The sequence below is a fragment of the Nanorana parkeri genome, unplaced genomic scaffold (assembly GCF_000935625.1).
Source record: "Nanorana parkeri isolate BGI_ZX_2015 unplaced genomic scaffold, ASM93562v1 scaffold1789, whole genome shotgun sequence".
Classification (NCBI taxonomy): Eukaryota; Metazoa; Chordata; class Amphibia; order Anura; family Dicroglossidae; genus Nanorana; species Nanorana parkeri.
Window position 1 is genome coordinate 165,440 of NW_017308057.1, and position 21,926 is coordinate 187,365.

General features: G+C 40.1%; 1 protein-coding gene across 1 annotated transcript in view; it reads left to right on the forward strand.

Moving 5' to 3' along the window:
- RAPGEF5 (Rap guanine nucleotide exchange factor 5) overlaps positions 1-21,926 on the forward strand; it is a 235,506-nt gene that overhangs the window by 164,691 nt on the left and 48,889 nt on the right. The window contains exons 11-12 of the mRNA XM_018571590.1: positions 7,022-7,137; positions 7,502-7,590. Of these exons, the coding sequence (XP_018427092.1) occupies positions 7,022-7,137; positions 7,502-7,590 (205 nt within the window). The remainder of the gene's footprint in view (positions 1-7,021; positions 7,138-7,501; positions 7,591-21,926) is intronic.

Genomic DNA, 21,926 nt, shown 5'->3' on the forward strand with positions numbered 1-21,926 from the left:
TTTTGTCGGTTGAGAGATGCATTACGGCAAAAAAGGCTGCAGCTATGGGCAACTGGAGTTTGTCAGCTTTATAATGACAACGTGCCCGCTCATGCATCACGTCTCGTGCAGAGTTGTTTGGCGAAACATCAAATCACCAGGTGACTCAGCCCCCCTACAGCCCAGATTTGGCTCCCTGCGACTTCTGCCTTTTCCCAAAACTTAAATCACCTTTGAAAGGGAAGAGATTTCAGACCATCATTGAGACTCGGGAAAATACGAGACAGCTGATGGGGATTCCAACAAAGAATTTTGCAGAGTGTTTTTAACAGTGGAAAAGATGCTGGGAAAACTGTGTGAGGTGCCTACTTTCAAGGAGATTGGGGTGTCATTATCCTATGTACAATGTTTCTTATATCTTCTTCAATAAATGTCTCTATTTTTCATATTACATGGCTGGTTACTCTTCTATCTAACCCATTTTAGGCCTAGGTGGATTGATCTCTGACAGAGTTTGCCATTCTCAGTAAGGACCAGACCTAATCTGATTGGTCTGGAGTATAGACACTGGTTAGGGTATTGGACAATAAAATCAGTTGTATGAGAATTGCAAAAATCAGTAGATGTGGTTTTCATGCAGCAACATCTTAGTTTTTCCCTTTGTAAATGAATATTCAATTACTTAGCTATTTAGTGATGCCCCATATACAGGATGGTTGTTAGCATATTCGTTCTATAGCAACCTAATTTGCTGATTAATGAGACTATGTATGGGCTTCTAAATTCCTACAAACACCCTGTGGAATAAATTGATTTTACAGAAAAGAAATCTAAATTAAGTATATATGATGCACATGGAAACAAAAGATTCCCGTCAGTTTCCTGTATTTTCCACATGGAGGAAAGTAATGGACTCCTCTTAGCATGAATACCCAGTCAGCCGTATAAGAAAAAGGTAATGTAGACTTAGTGAACATGATGCCCTGGGAGCAGGAGCTTCTGGTTATTTGCTATGAAGTCCAGTGTCACACACATGCATGGTGTCAAATAAAATAAAACTATATTATAATGTTTAACTTTTGATTGGCAATAACAGGTAATGGTTAATTTAGGACGTCTTATGTCTATAATCACATTACTTTTACAGAACATTACAGAACTCAACTGTGTTATATCAAGCGGAGCAAAAACGTTGTGCATGAACCTAACTCCTGGTTGGCTGATATAGACAACATGGACAAAAGCATTTGTTCTAATATGGGCCTGACTGCTTTCTTCAAATAATTTTGAAATAAAAGATATCGGTAGGGAATAGACAAATCTATCTGAATTAAAGAAATGAAATGTTTTGTGAAATATACTTGTTTCATAATAACATACTTAGATTTGTGAAGGTGTCTGATTTTATATCAATTTGATTTTTGCTTCTTATATTTGAAAGTTTCTGTACAGATATCTTTGTTGAAAAATATACCTCACAATATAAAATAAACAGAAAATATTTAAGGGCAAGACAATTTTGTGCCTTCTCATTACATGACACTGAATTTTGGAGATATTCGGATGTTTAACAGACCTGTAAACTGTTGGTTTATCCTGTCACATTTGTTTTTGCTATGAATGTAACAGAAAGTTAATATGTATTTTCTGTGTTCGTTATGCCTTTGATTGCCCTGGATACCCCTACAGAGAGCGTCCCCAATTTAAATAATTATACTTCTTCGTCTGCATATTAGATGCGGCTTTAAATGCATCTTCCCATGAGATTGCTGCACCGATGATAAAAACGTTTAATTGGCTTCATGAAAGTCACCCATGACCTTGCTGAAGAATTACGGATCATGACTGTTAGCTAAGCATGTTTCCATTTGAGAAAGGTTGTCATTTAGAGAGATTATAGTTAATGCATATGTTACTGTAAATGAGAAGACATAACCGAAGGGGCCATGACTTGCTGCAGTGCATAACCTTCAGTATAATACAGTTTTTATGACAGACTACCCAAATTGACTTTTAAATGGATGTGATCTATCCAGCAGTCCCCTTAATGAAACAAGCTGGTCCAGGTTATACAGTATATTTCTATAATATTTGGTTACATGGGACCTCAGCGCTGTAATGCTCTTTATAATACATTCAATTTTGATGCAGATTGTTGAAATATCTAAATTTCACTTATTAATATATCAAGTAGTAACAGTAAATTAATCTGTAAGATTAAGCCTGCCTCCTCTGGCACAAAAGCCCCACCCATTGTCATTCACTTGTCCAATTATTCCTGTATGCTAGATGACCAAGTTCATTTTTTCCTAATATGCTAATACCCGTTTGTACATTTTTTACATGGTCACAGAGATTGTTGCAATTTTCTGCAGACTCAAACTCAAACAATAATCTGGCCCGCGGTTTCTTAGACAGTCAGATGCTTGCTCACCTGTTTGGTGAGTAACACAATGATAAGCATTCTGGGTACCTTTTAGACCAATTTAAGTGTGAAATAATTGATGTATTCCATTTGTTAAAGGAAACCTTTGAAGGTTTTCATTGCCGACCGCCTTCTGAAGATGCCAGTTGCCTGACTGTCTCTGAATCACTGGCCTGGAACTAAGCAGTATGCAGGTTAGGTTAGAGAGAAATCAGAACTGCACAACTGTTCAGTGGCTCAAAAATGTATTTAAGCAAAAGGATCAGTATAGACCACCAGATGACAAGCTTTTTTCAGAAGAGTCCAGCCATCGCAGCCTCCATATTTCTTTCAGTGGAGATTTCCAATGAAAATCATTTGGGTCCTTGTTGTAGAAAAACATTTTATATGTGTAGCCAGTGTATCTTCCAGGCTGATAGTGCTGTAACCTTTAACTTTTCACTCTGTTATGAATGGTTGAACCAGTTTATCACCCCCTACTTCTCACCATATTGTATTAACATGGAAGTGTTTGATTGGGCCCAATTAAAATGAACTTGAAGATACAATTGTTCTTCACAGCTCTTTGCACTGCCTAAATACGTTAAACAGCTCATAATGATCAGGCTCAAGGATTTCATTGCCTGTGGAAACCCGCTGGGCTGCGTATGCAGAAAGCAATGATTATTCAGCTTCTTCTGTACAAACAGCCGAGATTCAGAGAATGTTGATGCAGTGACCCATACAATTCTACATCTATCCTCGGCTCTGCGCATAAAGCCACGGCTGCATCTCTGAACAATGCAGAGATTAAAATGTGTGAGTTCAAGTGTTACCCTGTAAAACAGAAGCAGAGAGTCAAAGGAAATCAAATTGCCATAATGAGAAAGTCATTGTGGAAACGCCTTGTCTGATGAGCTGGTAGTCAAGGTATCTTTAGGTAAACAGCTGAATGGATGAAATTGCAAAACAAGCATAGTACAAATTAATTTTGTAATTAGAAGCTTTTGGAAGGATACAGGGCAGCCTGCGTCCTCTGCCACGCCAGCCAGTGGAAAGTGAGTCATACTGTGCGTACAGCTATTGCCTGGTTGTATAAAAGCTGGCTGCAGAATTATCCTATACTTGACATTTCTGCTCAGTTACATAGTGGATCATAGATTTTTTTTAAAAAGCTCCTATCACACATTACTGCCTATAATTTGTGAGCTGCAAGAAGAATAGTCGCTAATTGTAGGAGGTGGGACCAGGGGTAACTGACAATGGCAGACTAGTGAAGTTTGCCTACCCTTGTATAACATTTCTTTTCACATATATTCGTTTTACCAATGAGCCGTAAATAAGTACAGTGGAAGTGTCATGTGCTCAACATAACATTCATTTTGATTGGCACCCAAATGCATGACCACAGTAGGTGCCAATGGACTCTTGCTGCAGTGCACAACATGCATGCAATGTGTTGTGATGTGCTGTGTAAAAAAAGTGTGCAGAAATGAATAAAAAGATTTATTAAAAAAAAAAAAAAAAAAAGGGTGCAGGTCCCGTTTCTGGTCCGCTATTTCTCACAAAGTGAACTGTGGTCAGTGGTAAATGTTTATGTTTATGTGGTGTGCACCACAACAGACCGCAAAGATCTGAAGGGTGCCTTAAAATGTTCCTTCTAACATTCAAAGGAATGAACAATTGGTTAAAAAACTGACTTACATTATACAGGCATATTACAGTGATTGGGCTGCTTCAATTTTGTAGATGATGTCTGTGTCATCTATAACAGCAGAAAGGATGCCAAAAGCTGTACGATGAATTACCTCCATTTCCTCTGTTTACTGCTATCAATTAATTATTATTGTTTTGTTCAATCCCCCTGTATTAGCTTTGCATTGTTACAGTGAAGATTTGTTACTCTCGTCAGAGAACTGCTGAAAAATGAAGTATTTATGAAGCTCCTGCAGTGTAGCTGTTGACACAATGCTGCACTAAGTGACTATAGTGGAAAGTAATACACGGCGGTGCAGTCCATTTTATAAACATGTTCATTGATAACGCTGCTCCTTTCTCTTCAGCTGCTCCAAAATATAATCCAGCATGCTTCACTTTATGATGTTTTAGGAGTCATGTAATTTATTAAAGTAGACTAGTCCTTTCCTGAGACCTCAGGAACTGCCAGCAGCCAGGAATGGATCAATAGGCAGAAAGTGCTTTTAATGTCGTCATGTAAAGAGAACTTGTCTCTAGTCACAGTATACATTTTGTCTTCCCTAAGAAACCTATGGCATTGTTAAAGATGTTTTTTTTTTTTTTTACATAAAACCTTCTGCATCTCTTTTTATTAAAGTGATGCTAAACTCAGGATACATTTTTGTTAATAGTTCAGGTACTTGAATGCATTTTTAGGATTTAAATCCTATTTGCGCATCATTCAGCTGTAGATCCTGAAATCATCTCTGAATCTGTGCTGACACTGTCCTTGCTTCTGGAGGGTGGCTATTTTTGTCCCCCCTGGTCCCTGTGTGTAATGTAAAGTAGCCACCACTCCAGAATCGCACCTGTGATGCACTATAACTTCAATACAAATAAGTAAACTAAACATGAGATTGTAGTCCATCACATGAGGGAGCTTGGAGCAGCGATTTCTTTACAACACACACAGGGACCCTGAGGAACAAAAATAGCCACCCTCCAGAAGGAAGGACAGTGTCAGCACCAATTCAGAGATGATTTGAGGATCTACAGCCGAGTGATACACAAATAGGATACACTTTCGTTAATTGTTGAGGTACTTGAATACATTTTTGAGGTTTAACTCCTGAGTTTAGTGTCACTTTAGGGTGCTCATTTATTTATGCAGTTTGTTTTAACCTCCGTGTTGCGACCACATGTCATAATCAAGTATTTTATGGATTCCAAGCAAGAGAGTGGAAAACTTGGAAAATCTCTAGCACCTGCAGAAAATATATTCCATCATAATGGAAATTATTCAAAAAATAATAGTTGGTGAAGAAAAGAGGGTGTTCATTCCTTTGCACTTACAGCGCACTATAGGATAACATAAGGGTTGGTTTTTGTGGGTACCTGCAAACATACCCAGGGCACGGGTATTTTGGAGGTACTTGCACATTCCACCCTTCATACAGATACTTAGAAAAGGGTTACAAACTCAAAGACGTAGAACAATAGCATCTGCTAGAATTTTTCTTCCTTTTCCAAGATTGATTTGTATGCTTGTGAGCGTCTTCCTGGGTTTGGATTATGCTTCAGGTGTCTATATTGGGCTACCTACAGATGTAAGGTGATTGTTGTCCTCTCCAACTAGTAAGGATTGGATAGTGAAGTAACTTTAGGTCTAAGACAATTTGCCAGCTCCCCCAGCTTATTGATCTTATAGGAAAAACGATTGTCTACAATTGATTTTCCCTATTGTTTTCGGAGATGTGGCTGGCACTAGGGGTGTCTGCATAGTGTAAAAACACAATGTTCAACTAAAATGATAGTGGATGCATATAGAAATATCCCTCTTTTGTTTCCTCACGTCACCCAACTGTTATCCCATGGCTATGACTGGGCTAAAGATAGCCAGGGGAATCAGTCGGGCTGTCCTGATCATTGTGATAAGCATTTGCCTGTGATGTGTCTTTCCAGCCCTTAACCTTTCCGTTCACTTGAATACAAAGATTAGCCAAGTTAATGTTTGTGGACGTGGTGGCACACTGAGGGCCAGGACCGAGAGTGGCTAGATCGTGTTTGCACATCTGAACACTCTCTGATATTCAAGGGTGTTGTGAAGGTCTCTGCATTTCAGCTGGAGTCTATGTAGAATTAAATTTGTAGCTGCTAAAAGATTAGCCCTTCATTGGTCTACAATAGCGATTGTGCTATGTATAAACCAAGCACAATACCGTTTTAGACCTGTCAAACGATGCAGAGTTAAATGGCAGCTAACCTTCCACAGCAATATAATGCTTCTTATCATATCTGTGTAGAGGTAGACATTAGAATAATTGTGGGAATACATCTGACTGTATCTAGTATATTTTATACCTGTAACTTCTGTACAAGAAGACTGAAAACTTTACTTAATTGGCAGTAATACAAGAATTATCTATGCTAAGGTTCTCGTCCTATTAACCTACATGCACTTCAGTCATTCAGTGCTTTTCAGGTAATGGAGCAAAGAATGGCAGCATTCAACGAAGGTAGAACAAAAAAATGCCCCAAATTTCTTCTTTGTCCATTCCAGGTTCCCTCTTATGCAATTGATTTCTCTCCATACACGGTCAGACTGTTACACAGCTCAGCACATCTGGTCAGCAGTTTCATATGTGTAGCTCTGATTTAGTGCAGTGTGTATGCTTTTGGTAGTGTAGGTAATACATACAGTTTTATTAGGAGAGTGTATGTGTGTGAGGGTGCAATCCCGTAGTTTATAGTGAGAAGTCGACCCGGGTTAGGGACATTAAAATGCGTAATTATAATAAAAGCAGTATGCCTGGACGTCAGTTCACAACCTTTGATGTAATTTGATGTGTTGCAGTATAAATCATTGCGTGCTTTGCACAGGGAATAGGACTTCAGATGTCTGTGTATTCTCATGAGACACAGCATATTTCTAAAATCATCCCTATTCTTGTCTGGCAACAGGATGAAGAAGCTACCACCGTACAAGTGAGAGAACAGGACCAAGATGTTCTGGTGCTTAAGAAAGTGTCGTCAGAGCGGCCAGCCTCCACAGCAGGGAGTGGCGAGACTGATTGGAGGTAAGAGTTTTTCCTCTAGGCATCCAGACACACACAGACAGTCAGGCTCAGGCTGACTGCAGAACGCTCAGCTGGCAGATGGATTTAGCTAGCAAAGACAGATCTGGTTTGGGAATAGACTGCAAATTATAGGGGATGCCCTTTGTCACTGAAACACCACAATGGGAAGCTCAAAGCTGAGGGTCTTTAATGGCCACATGAAGGAGAAGCCATCATCAGCTTTCACTGTCAGAGAGCTTCCTTTGCCCACGTTTGATGTGCCTTATTTTAAATACATAGATGAGGAGGATGAGGAGGACGAGTGGAGCAGCCGCTCGCAGTCTTCTACGGAGGATGACTCTGTGGACTCTTTGCTTTCTGACAGGTACATGGTGGTGTCTGGGACGCCGGAGAAGATTTTGGAGCATCTCCTGAATGACCTGCACCTGGATGAGGTACAAGACAAAGAGACAGGTAAGATACAGCAAAAAGGATGTGGTTACATTGCTTCTTTTTAGATGCTAGCTGTATAAAAACTATGCATGTAAAAAATATGGGCACAGAGAATACAGCATTTCTATATTATGCCAGGCTGACAAAAGATGGTGCAGTTATTATTACATAACACAATGTCCAACACAACTTTCACTTGGGTCATTAGAACATCACATTATTCAACGAAGCAGCCCATTGCAAAATAATGTTTGGTTTGTGAAGTTATTAGTGTCAGGTGTGCACCACCAAAAAATCATTTACCAAGGCCACAGCTAAAATTACAAGCTGCTGAAGATTATAAATTATAAATCTGTAAGGCATCTTGGCCTTACAGATTTATAGACCAGCTGTAGCAATTATATTTTCTTTTCTAACCATAAATTAAGTAAAGTGCTATTTATTTTAGCATTGTTTGCAGAAGATAAAGATTAAGGCCTCTTTGTCCAATACTGACACTAGCAAGCTCATTGAGAAAAACAGTACACAGGGAAGTGTTGTAAAGTGCCATAATCCATAGCATGCATTAGGTTCCACCTTTCATCATTTCAGAGGTATCACAACAATAAAACAGTAGACTAGTTAACTAAGGCAGAAGTGCAGTAAGCTATAGCAACTAAGCTTTCCTTGTACACCAATGAAAAATTAAATATGGTTGCTTTGGTTTACTACACTTTGCACATTTCTATAAATTCTATTAAATAATAGTGAACAATTATATTAACATTAATTTTCGATTGTAAGCTCATGTGGACTTTGTCTGGATTCTGAAATCTTTGTATTGTTGTATGGTACTACTCTATAAATGAAGTATAATAATATAAATAGAGGATAATGTAATATGTTTAAGCGATGAGGACCTTGTGCAGTGCATAGGACCTAGTTTACATTGCTGTCACCAGGAATTCCATGCAGCCAGCAGCAAGAATGTTAGCTCTTGCACTAGCCATAGAGTGGACCTAGAGAGTGCCTGTCCTGTGTCTTCTGTCATTTCATTATCTTCTGTGCAACATCTGTATTGACTGGAGGTTGTCATGCATGCAAATTAACTTGTAAACCCATGAAGCTTGCCTTTCCTGCACGTGTCTTATAGGAGCTGTGGATCAATCACAGCAGGAGCTTATAGCGATCTCTTTGTGAGAAAATGCAGATTTTAAAAGTGAGATGCCTAATTTACAGGATGACAAAGGAAACCTGCAAAGTTTCAAAGAAAAACTTGAGCTGCTCTGTTGACTAAAAGGCATCATGCCCTGCTATCAAGCTGCTCCAGCTGATCATAATGTTTAGATTTGTTTCTGTCAACCCCCTAGCGACTGTTTCGGAGCAGCGACAACAAAAGCTAAACACGATTAATTATTAAATGGCAGCTTTTTCTACGTTAATCCCTGTATGCTTTGCTTTTTCATTCATTAATTTTATTGTTAGAACATACAAGAAGTATTTGTAGCTATTTCTGTCTGTGTAAGTTTGCAGCAAAATAAAGGGAGTGATGTAAGCATAGCGTTTTATTGTATTATAGTGCTGGTTCAGGTAAGGTGACCCCCTTTCTGGATGGTTGATAAACCATTTGGAGAGATGATGCTGGCAGCATCACTGGAGAGGAGCTGGCAGTCAGGCAACCCCCTCGCCTTTTTATTATCTGCGTTATCCTTTATTGTCTATTGTTTAGCTCAGGCCATCTCTGGAGAAACTGTTGTCGAATGTGCTGGATGTTGGCTTTTCTCTGTGCCTTGTATCTGCTGTTCTTCTCTGCGCCTTACAGAATGGCAAATGATTTAAACACACCCTGTTAAACAGGCATCTGTGTTCTGTCCTTCATATTCTCGTTTCTTATGGCTCTAGTAGCTGAACTAATAGTGTAGTGTAATAATCACCATAATCTAGCCCAGACCTTATTTTAAATCCAAGACTTTTAATTTTACTGTCAGCTGTTTTTCATTTAGGATGTTAATGAGTTACATGAACTGTGTCCTCCCAGCATTGTGGTTTTTCAGGAAGTATTTTGTTGGTTTGGGTTGGAATGCAGCATTACATAGTTTGTGTTGTATGGTGAACACAGACCAGAGTGTTCCCCCTGTAGAAATGTCATTACATGATGATGATATGCGCAGACAGACTGCCCTCTGTTACCCGTGGGAAATAACAGGTCAGATCAGTGCAGGAAACATCCATCCATCTATCTTTATTCCTGACTGAGATTGACTGGCTGTGAATATTCAGATTTAATTACTCCCTTGAATTACCACCTCTAGCTTTCTTTAAACCTTCAGTGTTAAAGGTTCAGTCCATCCAAAAGCTGATTTCACAGTTATAGGTTTGTTTTGGTGGTCTGCATCACATGCTGGCTTTATCTAGGTACAAGATGTCTCCGGATAAGTTCCCACCTGTTTATGGATGTTTCCACGCCTCCTGTTGCTTTAACAGTAATATAAAATAACAAAAATTGTGAGATTTTTAAATCACAGAAGTTCGTTACAGGTAGACGTCACTCTACACTACTATGTTCATTCATACTATTGGTTTTAAATATGTTTAATCGTTGTGAGACCTGGGCAAAAAGCAATGTTTTAAGTGTAAATTCTCTTCTGGTTGAATGTTCTTTAATCGTTTTTTTCATAGAAAACAGAATGAATCGGGGAAATACCACTTGATGGTCACAAGATGGAGCTGAGGATCATAGGAAATAAATACATATTAGTAATGAGATAGAATGAGCATATAAATGTAACTATTGATACTATGGGGATAGCAATACTGTAGTTACATTTATATGCTCATTCTCTCCAGCATTCTCTTGAATTGTGACATTGTATCTCAATACTAACATATTTCTTTCCTAGGATCATCCATCTAGTGGCCATAATGCAGTATTTTCCTTATTCACTCTGTTCTTTATGAATAAACCTATAAACAAAAATTTGACCAGAAAAAATATTACACAAAGAGCATAAATTTTTGCCCCACATTCACTACAATATGGGTAATTTGCACTGATCGAATGTACATGCAGTTTTGCTCGGCGCATAAGCAATGCAAAATTTCCATCCTCTGGAACTCCACACCCCATTCTGTCCACTACAAACTGTGGCGCTGTATACTGTAAATCCTCTATTATAATAATAATACATAGACCACTAAGCATACAAGCAAGGTCTCTAGAGCTTATCTACCTAAAACTTTTAAAGTAAATAACCATTGGATATATATGATCAACATTACTCAACATCAAAGTAATAACCATGGAAATGACTGCAGAAAAACAGTTATAAAAGTTATCAACAAATAACTGAAACTTCTGAAACTTAAATATCTCCCCATTTACGGCCTACCAATTCATGTGATCCATCATCGTTGTAAGTGTTGAACTAGTACCTCTTTTGATTACACAGATACCAGTTCTATCCTAAAGGTGCCCATACACTGTACAGTGTTTTTTACCACGATGCACGTCAATAAATAGACGTATTTTGTAAATTTGGAGTGCCGGTGTCTGTGCTTTAGCATACACTGTACAATTCTCGTACGAGAATCGCTGGAAATCCCGCGATCGTACGATAATCGTACCGTGTATGGAAGGCGTGCGACTGTTTCTACTGTACGGTTGCACGTCTTCTGTCGAACAAGCAGGTGCTCAGCGGGTTAGTGGCCTGCTTGTTCGACAACTGCGCACGCGCTCACTGCAGTCATCGGAAGTCCGCCCCTCATCGGGCGGGCTTTCGATGATCGCAAGTACGATCTGCCTGTCCAAGATCGGCAGATCGTACGAGCTTTTAATAAGCTTACAACCATCGCAAGACAAGCGTCTTGCGATGGTCGTAAGGTGTATGGGCACCTTTAGCCTCTCTGTACGCTTGTCAAAAATTGTATGAACCATTAAAGCTCTTAATGCACTACAGCTGCTTGGAACTTTCTTGCACTCCAAGTGGTGTGAAGATTACTATAGAAAGGTCCTTTTGGCAGCAAGTAAGTTACAGGCAGTAAGACTGCCATTATTTTTTTCTCTAATAGTCTGTTGTGGAGATGAGGTGGAGGTGTAGCCATTCCTCTGTATAGTCAACATCCACAGTAGTTATTTTCAAATTATAAACAAATAAATAATCACCTAGTCCAGAGATTTTCCCGCAGTACTTTTTTTAATTTATGGTACTTTAAGTCCTTAGTTTTATGGCCAGCCTCATTTAACCCACCTGCACTAGGTCCTCTGAGCCCAGGTAGTCCTGGACCCACCCCAGCCTGTACCTGGAAATTGAAGGAGAAGCAGCACAGTGATGAGCTCACCTCTCTGTCACTCTGCTCTTGCCTCCTGTCAGCATGCTTCTTGTTGGCACATGACTGGATTGGCACCTTGTGCTGCTTCTTCCTCTCACACTCCAGCCTTGCTGTACATGGAATGTGAGAGGCTGATGCCATGTCAAATTCAGGCATTTAAAAAGTACAATGAATGATGTATTCATGACTACAGAGCTGCATTTATTTATGTATTTTATATCTTTCTAGAATTCATTTTTTAATAATCAAATGCTGGAAATGCCAGATATTTGTATGTTACTTTGTGATGTACAAGGCTCATAATGTAAACAAGAAACTTCCTTTACCTCACCTGATTGATATAAACCTTCCATCATTTGTGTCTCACATACTCTCCCCCCCTCATACTCTCACATACTCTCCATCCCAGACACTGCAGCTCACAGTGGGAGGGTTACAGCAACAGAGGTAATGCTGTCAATCCAGAAAGCAGTGGGCAGGTCTAGGAGTGCCGGGTGCTGACTGACAAGATAAAGGATTATGACAATAAGGATAGCCACGCTGCCATACATGAGAGTGGCAACTCTACTCTGAATTCAGGAGCAGTGCAGCCTTGTTGTTACACCATCATGAGATGCTGCATTAGATGGACTTAACTGGGAGCATCAATGGGTATTTGTGAGACTTTGCAGGGGGACAAACAGAAAACTCTACTTATTTTTGTTTTCTTTGGAAGACATTTTTTGATCTAACTTTAAAGTGATGTCAGAGCAGGGAGCTGTCAGTTAACTGTAAATAAGTAACATGCCAAAAAAGAAAAGTGCAAAGAAAGGAATGGCAGATTAAATAAGGGTCAGCGTAGTGCTGATGTGATGCTTTATTTCTAGGATGGCATTTTCACAAACCTGTCTCAGCACAAAATTTCCAAATTGGGTAACAGGAATAAACACACAGCAGCAAGTTATTTTCTGAAGTATTCTCCAAATTGTTTAGCATTCCATAGCTGCTAAAATGCCTAAAATAAGCTTGTAACATTTAGAGACAGTGAGAATGTAACGAATTGTCTGAGAAAGGATTGGGTAGAATGAGGTTATCTTGGGCAACAAAAACCTTTCTTTTTTTTTAGACGCACTGAGATTGATTTACTAAAGGTAGATAGCCTGTTCACTGTGCTTGGGAATTTTCCCTTTAGCTTAGTGAAAGTAGTGAAGCTCTGCTGATTTCCTTCATCCAATCATTGGGTATTCTTTGCAAGTGACTTTTCGCCACATTCACTAAGCTAAGGGAAAACTCCATTGAAAAGTATACATTTGCATGCAAAGTGAACAGCCTATTGGCCATTAATAAATCAACTCGGCTACCTCATTTGTTTGTATTTAGATAGCACCAATAACTATTGAGATGCATTACAGAATACAGGGGCATCCTTATAGTTGGCGGTGCACATTACCAGGGGGGGGGGAACAGTGCAGCAGCAGGGGGAAAAGGGTGATGTTGGCGGTGCACGTTATGGGGGTATAGTGCACTCTGCCTCTGCTCCTGGCAACCTGTGACATCAGTGAGCTGGGGGGGAAACCGGCCAGAACGATATTGTTTTATGTACTGATAAAGTACATAAAACAATATCAGTCCCTGTACCCAAATCAGCTTATGATCTAAAATACTTATACTAACCACAGGTCCACACACATACTGTATCTTCAAAGCTTTCTGTATGCTTATAAATTATGTGATAAAACCAGCGAGTAGAACTCATACAAAGCCAAACAGATGATGTTCCTGGTGGAGAGTGAATTCAGGAAGCCCAGTACTGTAAGGCATCAGTGCTCACCACCACATCATCATAATGCCCTACTTTTATAAATAAAGCTTGATATATTTATTTGCAATTTGCTCACACATGACTGCTTAGTAAAATACTGCCATAGTGTTGGATGAAATAACATTCTCTTTTGCAGCTAAGTGCTTTTGAAATACCTTAGAAGATAAAAGTATATTTGACATTCATGGAACAGTGCATTGTGCAAGCCATCCCTCCGAGTTAACCTCAGTGTAATGGTAGACCTTGCTTCAGCAGAGAATGCAGCAGGAAAATGCTGACAAGGAGCACAGTGATAGCCTCAACTGCTGCGGCTTCTATATCTAATCACAGGCTGGTGGCAGAAAAGTGGCCAAGTTATACTACTTACCTACAGTAAAGAGATGCCACAGACCTGGTGATAGGTTGGCAGGGCTGTGTAAGGCTGAATGTTGGACTTATTCCAGGTCAGAGTAGGTACTAAGTAGTGAACCTGGGACCAATATTACAGCGCAGGGGGGTGTACATTTGAAAAAGAAGCTCCCATATTTAAACCTTCACAAGTTAGCATACTGAATGCAGAAATGTAAAGGAACTTTAGAAGTTATAAAGAACAAAAAAAGAAAATATCAATATAGCTGTTATAGTTTTCCAAAGCTGCAGCTTGTTGTTATGAAAACAGCATGCTGGCAGGCCATCTTTAATAGCAATATTATTTGGCGCAGATGGAACATGCTTCTGTGGCTGCCTTAGTAAAATAAATGAACCGACCATGCCGTTACCTTGAGGCAAAGCTTAATTCCTGTGCAATAAGTATAAGTCATTCCCCCTGAGCTTGTCACCATCTGACACCACAAATACCAAAGAATCCAGCTCCACAAATTCTCACTGTGCTCTCCACCACCGGGGAGAACAGCCTGGGAAAGTCATTTCAAATACCAACACATCATAACGCTTTGTTCCCCCTTGTACAAACTTGATGTGTTTAACTGTTTTTATTTTGTAACATAATAGCCTGCAGCAGAGGTAAAAGAACTTGGCACTTTCATGTTGTTGACAGATCAGCAATGCCAACTTTTGGCTGCATACTCAACTTGTATGTTGGTATCAGTTTATTGGACCAGGGTTTCGGTTCAAACTATTTGTTAGTGTGTGCCTGTTTTCCACGATTTTCACCAGTATTAATATTACCTTTACATGGCAGTAAACAAATAGATAACAGTGACATAGAAAATTGACAACCCGTTTATATTTAACCACACTTTGTCTGGATTCAAATTAATACATTCCTTACACATAATACAGTAAACTCCCAGTTATCCGGTACCCATGGGGATTGGTAGATGCCAGATAAGTATAGTTTGTGGTTGCTTGAGAGTTACTATTAATTCTCAGGCAACATCCCCCATTCATCTGCAGGCTAGATTCTGCTATTGGCTATTTCAAATTGCCATAGCCAATAGCAGGCTGACTATTGCACATACAAAATAAATTTAGTTGCTAACAAAAATGTTTTCGTGTGCACATGTCTATCAAGCAACTGGCAACAAAACTGAGGACATATGTGCTTTTTAGTTTTTTTGTCTGTTTGCTTAAATGACGGATAATGGGTTGTTTACTGTATTATGTGCCAACATCCTGGCCAGGTCACCATCTGCAAGAAGTTTGCATGTTCACCCTGTGCTTGCATGGGTTTCCTCTAGATACTCCGGATTCCTTCCACACTCCAAAAAAAAAGAAAAAAAACGCTGGTAGGTTAATTGGCTCCTGTCTAAATTGGCCCTGTATGTATGCATGTGAGATAGGAACCTGAGGGCAGGGATGATGTGAATGTGTAACTATGTAAAGCACTGTGTAAATTGTTGCGCTATATAAATACCAATAATAAATAAATAAACAAAGCTATACATTGGTTTAAATTGTCACATAGTACAAATATCACCTCAGCAATTATGTAACAATCTCCCTGTATATGCAGATATTGGATTTGGACTTTGGGAGACATTATTTGCTTGGTATCTAGTGGGTGGGAAAGTTTTGTCCAATTTGCTATTCATTTCTTCTGAAAAACATCTATCGTTCCAATCGGTCACAGCCCAGAGAAGGGACTTACAATGTCATATTGACTATATAAATGAAGGGAAAACACGTTTGCTTTTTTGGAGGGGAAAGGGGTCATTTGGCAGGCACTTGGCAGATGAGTGCCAAACATCCTGCTAATACTGGTTCCAAAAGTCTTTACTGAAATGTAACTTCACTGTAGGGTATTAGACTATAGCTGCCTATTGCCTTCTATGGCTCTTTATGACAACCTTGCTAGGAAAGTGGTCAAGTCATGGACAGAACACCATCTAAAACGCACATTGTGTCAAGTGCTTGAGTGCTTTTCTACTTCCAGTACACAAAGCTGAAGACAGTGTAAGATAATATTTCTACTTATGTTTTTTTGTTGTGGTTTAGCAAACTGTCTTAAGGTGCCCATACACCTTACAATTATCTGCAGATTTTCTGTGGTCAGATGGAAAAAGTGCAACAGATTGGCCCAGGTGGAGATTACTCCACCCACACAGTTAAGTGTAGATAGAGGAATCTGTTGCACCTTTTCCATCTTACCACAGAAAATCTGCAGATAATTGTAAGGTGTGTGGCCAATGTACACATGCCTAAACCCCAATTAGCAACCTGTGACACTCTGGCCAGCGCCCCACCCTCCAACCCAGCTTGTGACAACCAATAATGTCACTGGTTGCCAGGAGCGGACGCAACCAGTGACGTCAGTGAGCTGGGCTGGACACCCTAGAATAGATAACCAAAATCACCTGTGATTTCTATTTCAGGTGATTTTGGTTGGTCTTGTGGTTCAGTTGAAAACTGCTGTTAGGATTAGAACCTAATGTGCAAGGATAGCTTCTGTACGAATGTAAGCTGTGCAAACTAAAGGAATGTGGACCATAGCGAATGCCTCCATTTACACAAGTGAAATCAGTTTGCATTGCACATGATCAAATGCCTGTTTTTTTACATTTGATGTGTGGCATTTTGTCTATAGCCTAATTGATATTCTTTTTTTTTCTCACTTTCTTGTTTACCACTAAGCATTTTCCAAGTAATTGCCTCTTGGTTTCCCATTCTAGTAGCGGCTTGTTTCAGTATAGCTCACGCCAGGCATTGAGTCCCCAGCCATTAATTGCTTTTATACTATTGCTATCGCTGCAGTCATAGATGCAGCTCTGGCTAATAACTAGCACAGTGCACGGAACTTCCTGTCATTGCTCAGTAATAACAGGCAGAATGCTAATTATAACACTAAATCACAATTTAAGCACTTACATTTGGCTCTGCTAAAGTTTAGTACTTTTGCCTCAAGTTTTTCTTTTAATACAATATAAATGACCTAAATATGACGGTGTATCTCTGCATGTGCTGACATGGCATCCTGGTGTGAATAATCAGGATGAAAGGAAAACCGTCATGGTCAGCTGCAAGCTTTTTGCTTTATTAGTAATTAATTAACTAATGATGTGATGTTCTGTGTACAAGTTGTTTTTCTTAGTAAATACCTAAGGGATGGAATGGCTGCAGTTGTTATAACTGCTAGACATTGCAAATGTTCATGCAGTAACATCACTTGTTTATATTGTATTGCTGTAAGCATATCCATTGCAGGGGTACGCTAAATGGGAAGTCCTGACCATCACACTGATATACAGTGTGAAGTCCTGACCATACACTGTTATGACAGCCTCCACTCTTCAGTATGAGGTTTTCCAAAAGATTCTAGAGTTTGTGTGTGGGATTGTGTGCCTATTAGCCAAAAGCACATTTGTGTGGTCAGATCCTGATGTTGGATGTGAAGAACTGGCTTACAGTGAGTGTTTCGTTTCATCCCAAATGTGTTCAGTAGGGTTGAGGTCAGTGATCTGTACAGGTCATTCAAGTTCTTCCACACCAAACTTGTCAAGCTATGTCTCTATAAAGCTGACATGTGCACAGGGCCACAGTCATGCTGGAACAGCATTACCAGAACAAACTATAGCCCTTAACTGGAAAAACCTGAACTGGATATTTTTGAAGGCTATCAACATACATTTGGCTATAAAGTGTACATAGTGGTGGTGAGTAGGAGGGATCTAGCATGACAGGTACATTTATTGGAATCAATGGGAAACTATACAACATTAACGATTGGCCATCTGAAACAGGTTTGAGCTGGTGTCCTAGGTTTGAAGAAGTGAATGGATACATGACAACTCAGTCCGGTAATAATGCAAGCAAATCTGGCCAACAAAAAGGTTTTACTACTACTGGGAAAAATCCAGTGATATCTTGGTGGTGAATTATCAGCAGATTAATTATTCACTACATTACAAATTGCCCATTTGATATTAAAAAAGAATGTACTGAAACAATTCCAAAGTTGATAAACTAGGATTTTTTATGGTTCAGTTCTTTCAGCTTTTAAAATTGTCAGCTGTTCCTGAAAATCAGGGTCAATTGGCAACTATGAGTGTAATGTGTTATGTAAATTGTTGTATTTATTTTTTTATAATGTAGTCAGGTTTATTTATCAAAGCAGTGATAAAAAGCCATTATAAAATGCAAGTTGCACCATCACAAAGCAACTCATCATGATAAAATGTCAGGGCAGCCAAGATAATTTTAACCAGAGTTTTTTTAAGGTGCTTTTAGAAACCCAAGGCTGTTCCCATTGCCTTTCAGAATTTTCCTGTTATGAGCAACGTGAGCCAGCATGAAACCCCACTAAAGCCAAATAACCTTCTCTCTTTCACCCCTTGGATTGTTTTACCACTTAAATAAATGTAACAATAAAAAGGTTCCTGATTTTATGATCTGACTCAGCTGGGTGCTGCACACGTCTATCACAGAGCCGGCATATACAGTAAAGGTGCCCATACACTGCTCGATTCTCATACGAGAATCGTGGGAAATCCCGCGATCGTACGAGAATCGAGTAGTGTGAACGAAGACGTGCGACCGTTTCTACTGTACGGTCGCACGTCTTTGGTCAAACCAGCATGCTCGAAAACCCGCAGAGAATCGTACGATTGTCGGCGGGTTTCTAGCCTGCTCGTTTGACAGCTGCGGAACGGGCCGGTGTGCGCACGCGCACACTGCCCGTCCTGCATTGCGGTCATCGGAAGCCCGACTCTCAGCGGGACGGGCTTTCGATGATCGCAAGTACAATCTGCCTGTCCAAGATAGGCAGATCGTACGAGCTTTTAATAAGCTTACGACCATCGCAAGACAAAAGTCTTGCGATGGTCGTAAGGTGTATGGGCACCTTAACTCTCACATCTTAAGGTGCCCATACACCTTACAACCATCGCAAGACTTTTGTCAAATTCTCCTACGATAATCGTACAGTGTATGGGCACCTTTACGTTTGCAAAGGTCCTGCTTAGGCTTCATAACCACTGATAAAAGCCAATGGTTGTGCTCACTTGGTTTCCAGAACAGTGAATGGTGTCCTGTGAATACAGCATTTAGTGCTCCAGATCTACAACTTGAAATGTGTATTGCAATTGCAATACACATTTCATAATTGTATTGTGAGAAAGCGCTCTACCCCAAGTACATCCAATCACACGTAATAGAACCGTGCCATACTAAACATGCCTTTAGTGCTCTAATAATAGTTATTCCAAGTGCTATGTTGCAGAACAATGCTCTACATTTTGGCCTGTAGGATTCATTATACCAACAATCCCTCTCTACCCCTCGGTTACAATGCAATATTCAAGCATTCATGTACCATATATCTAGTGCTGTCGCAGTACTGTGATATCCCCACTGTACACATGGGTACTTCAATAGGCTATAATGCAGGTAAATGTGATTTGTTTGTTTTTTTCTATTTTTTTACAACGAGTCATGTTGCTTTATTTTTCTGTCCTACTTTTTAATCAGACTCACTGTACATGTAAAGCCAAGTTGCCAAAACTTTGGTTTTGTGTGTGGTTAAAACCGTTTTTGTTTGCTATCCATTAGCATTAGAGAGAGTTAATTGATGATCAAATAAGACAGTAACTGCCAATATGTATATAACTTTCTTCATAAATCAGTATGCTTTCATTGAGTGCCAAGAGGCTGTTACATAAGACATGATTGTTTCCAGCACACACCTTCCTAGCTGATCAAGGAGACAGAGACCAGGCAAGGACTCGTCACTTTCCGTATATAGCTGCAAGCTGTTTTCACTCGCTGTCACTTCAGCTTCTTTATTTAATCTACTGTACAGAATGGGGGAGCCTGATGATGTTTTGTCTTGGAGCAAGGTGCCATTTTTATCTGTCAAATGCAGTAAAAATCACTAGGGTGACAAATGTACAGATGCATTTATAGAACTATGTATACATCTCTATTGACATTCTAACTGCAAGGCTTATATTGTGACTGTTACACAGGCTAAGGCCAAGCTATGTCCCTGCCATTTCAGCAGTAGCTTGAAAGGTACAGGTCACCCAACCTTGCCTGAAGGTGGTGATACTACATACAAAATAGAACAAGTGGCATAGTTACTGCTTGAGGCAATCCGCACAAATGTACAAAAAGGTGATTCCTTAAAGTCACTGTTTGTGTGTCAGTTCACTCATGGTAGGTTACAGTCCCAGGCTTCTGCAGTAACAGAGTAAAGCTGGCCATACACAAGTAGAATTTTGTTTTTAGAAAGCTTGTTAAATATTACAATTGTTATTGAGGGTTAAATTTAATTATCATTTTCAACCGTAATGATGAAATAAATCGAAGGAGTAGGATGGAAATGTTTCTTGTAAAAACTAAATTGTGAAGTGAATGTGGTTTTTGTTCTGGAACCTCCATTCATTCCAAAATCAAATGTCAGAAGAAAGTTTTTAACAATATTCAATGAAGGGAATTTATCAAAACTGGAGCAGACAAAGCTAGAGCAGCTCTACATGGCAACCAATCAGCTTCTACATTTCATTTTCAAATCTTAACTGAACAAACTAAAGAGAGCAGCTGATTGGTTGTCATGCACAGCTGCTCCAGATTTTGTCTGCTCCAGTTTTGCTAAATTCCCCTCAATTATTCTTCAATGTTCTGACAAGTTTTTCAAATTAACTTTCGTACAAAAACCAGTGTATGGGCAGCTTTAATGTCTACAGTTCTAAGAGACTTTTTGTTAGTGTACCATTTGTCTAGGAACTCGGCTGCCATATGCTGCTAATCTGGGAATGCAAACACGTATAATAGAGGTTGGCCAACACTAATGGCCTTTTATGATATTGTGAATAAGCTAATAGGCCCCATTTGACCCCTTAGCTGCATACCTGTATCTATTTTTTCTCTAGCTAGGAAAGTTAGATTAAAACAATAGTGTTTCATCCTTCAGTGGTTAGACTACTTATATAACTGTAAAGTTACAGTGAAACAAGTAGGACTAAAGGTGCCCATACACCTTACGACCATCACAAGACTTTTGTCTTGCGATGGTCGTAAGCTTATTAAAAGCCCGTACGATCTGCCTATCTTGGACAGGCAGATCGTACTTATGATCATCGAAAGCCCGCCCCGCTGAGGGGGCGGGCTTCCGATGACCTCAATACAGAACGGGCAGTGTGCGCGTGCACACACCGGCCCGTTCCGCAGCTGTCGAACGAGCAGGCTAGAAACCCGCCGACAATCGTACGATTCTCGGCGGGTTTTCGAGCATGCTGGTTCGACAAAAGACGTGCGACCGTACAGTAAAAACGGTCGCCCGTCTTCGTTCACACTGCTCGATTCTCGTACGATAGCGGGATTTCCCGCGATTCTCGTACGATAATCGAGTAGTGTATGGGCACCTTTAGTCATGCAGCTATGTAAGAAATGCCAATGATCAGACATTGTAAAGGTGCCCATACACCTTACGACCATCGCAAGACTTTTGTCTTGCGATGGTCGTATGCTTCTTGAAAGCCCGTACGATCTGCCCCCCTTGGACGGGCAGATCGTACTTGCGATCATCGAAAGCCCGCCCCGCTGAGTGTCGGGCTTCCGATGACCGCAATGCAGAACGGGCAGTGTGCGTGTGCGCACACCGGCCCGTTCCGCAGCTATCGGGCGAGCAGGCTAGAAACCCGCCGAGAATCGTACGATTCTCGGCGGGTTTTCGAACATGTTGGCTCGACAAAAGACGTGTGACCGTACAGTAGAAACGGTCGCACGTCTTAGTTCACACTGCTCGATTCTCGTACGATCGCGGGATTTCGCCCGATTCTTGTACGAGAATCGAGCAGTGTATGGGCACCTT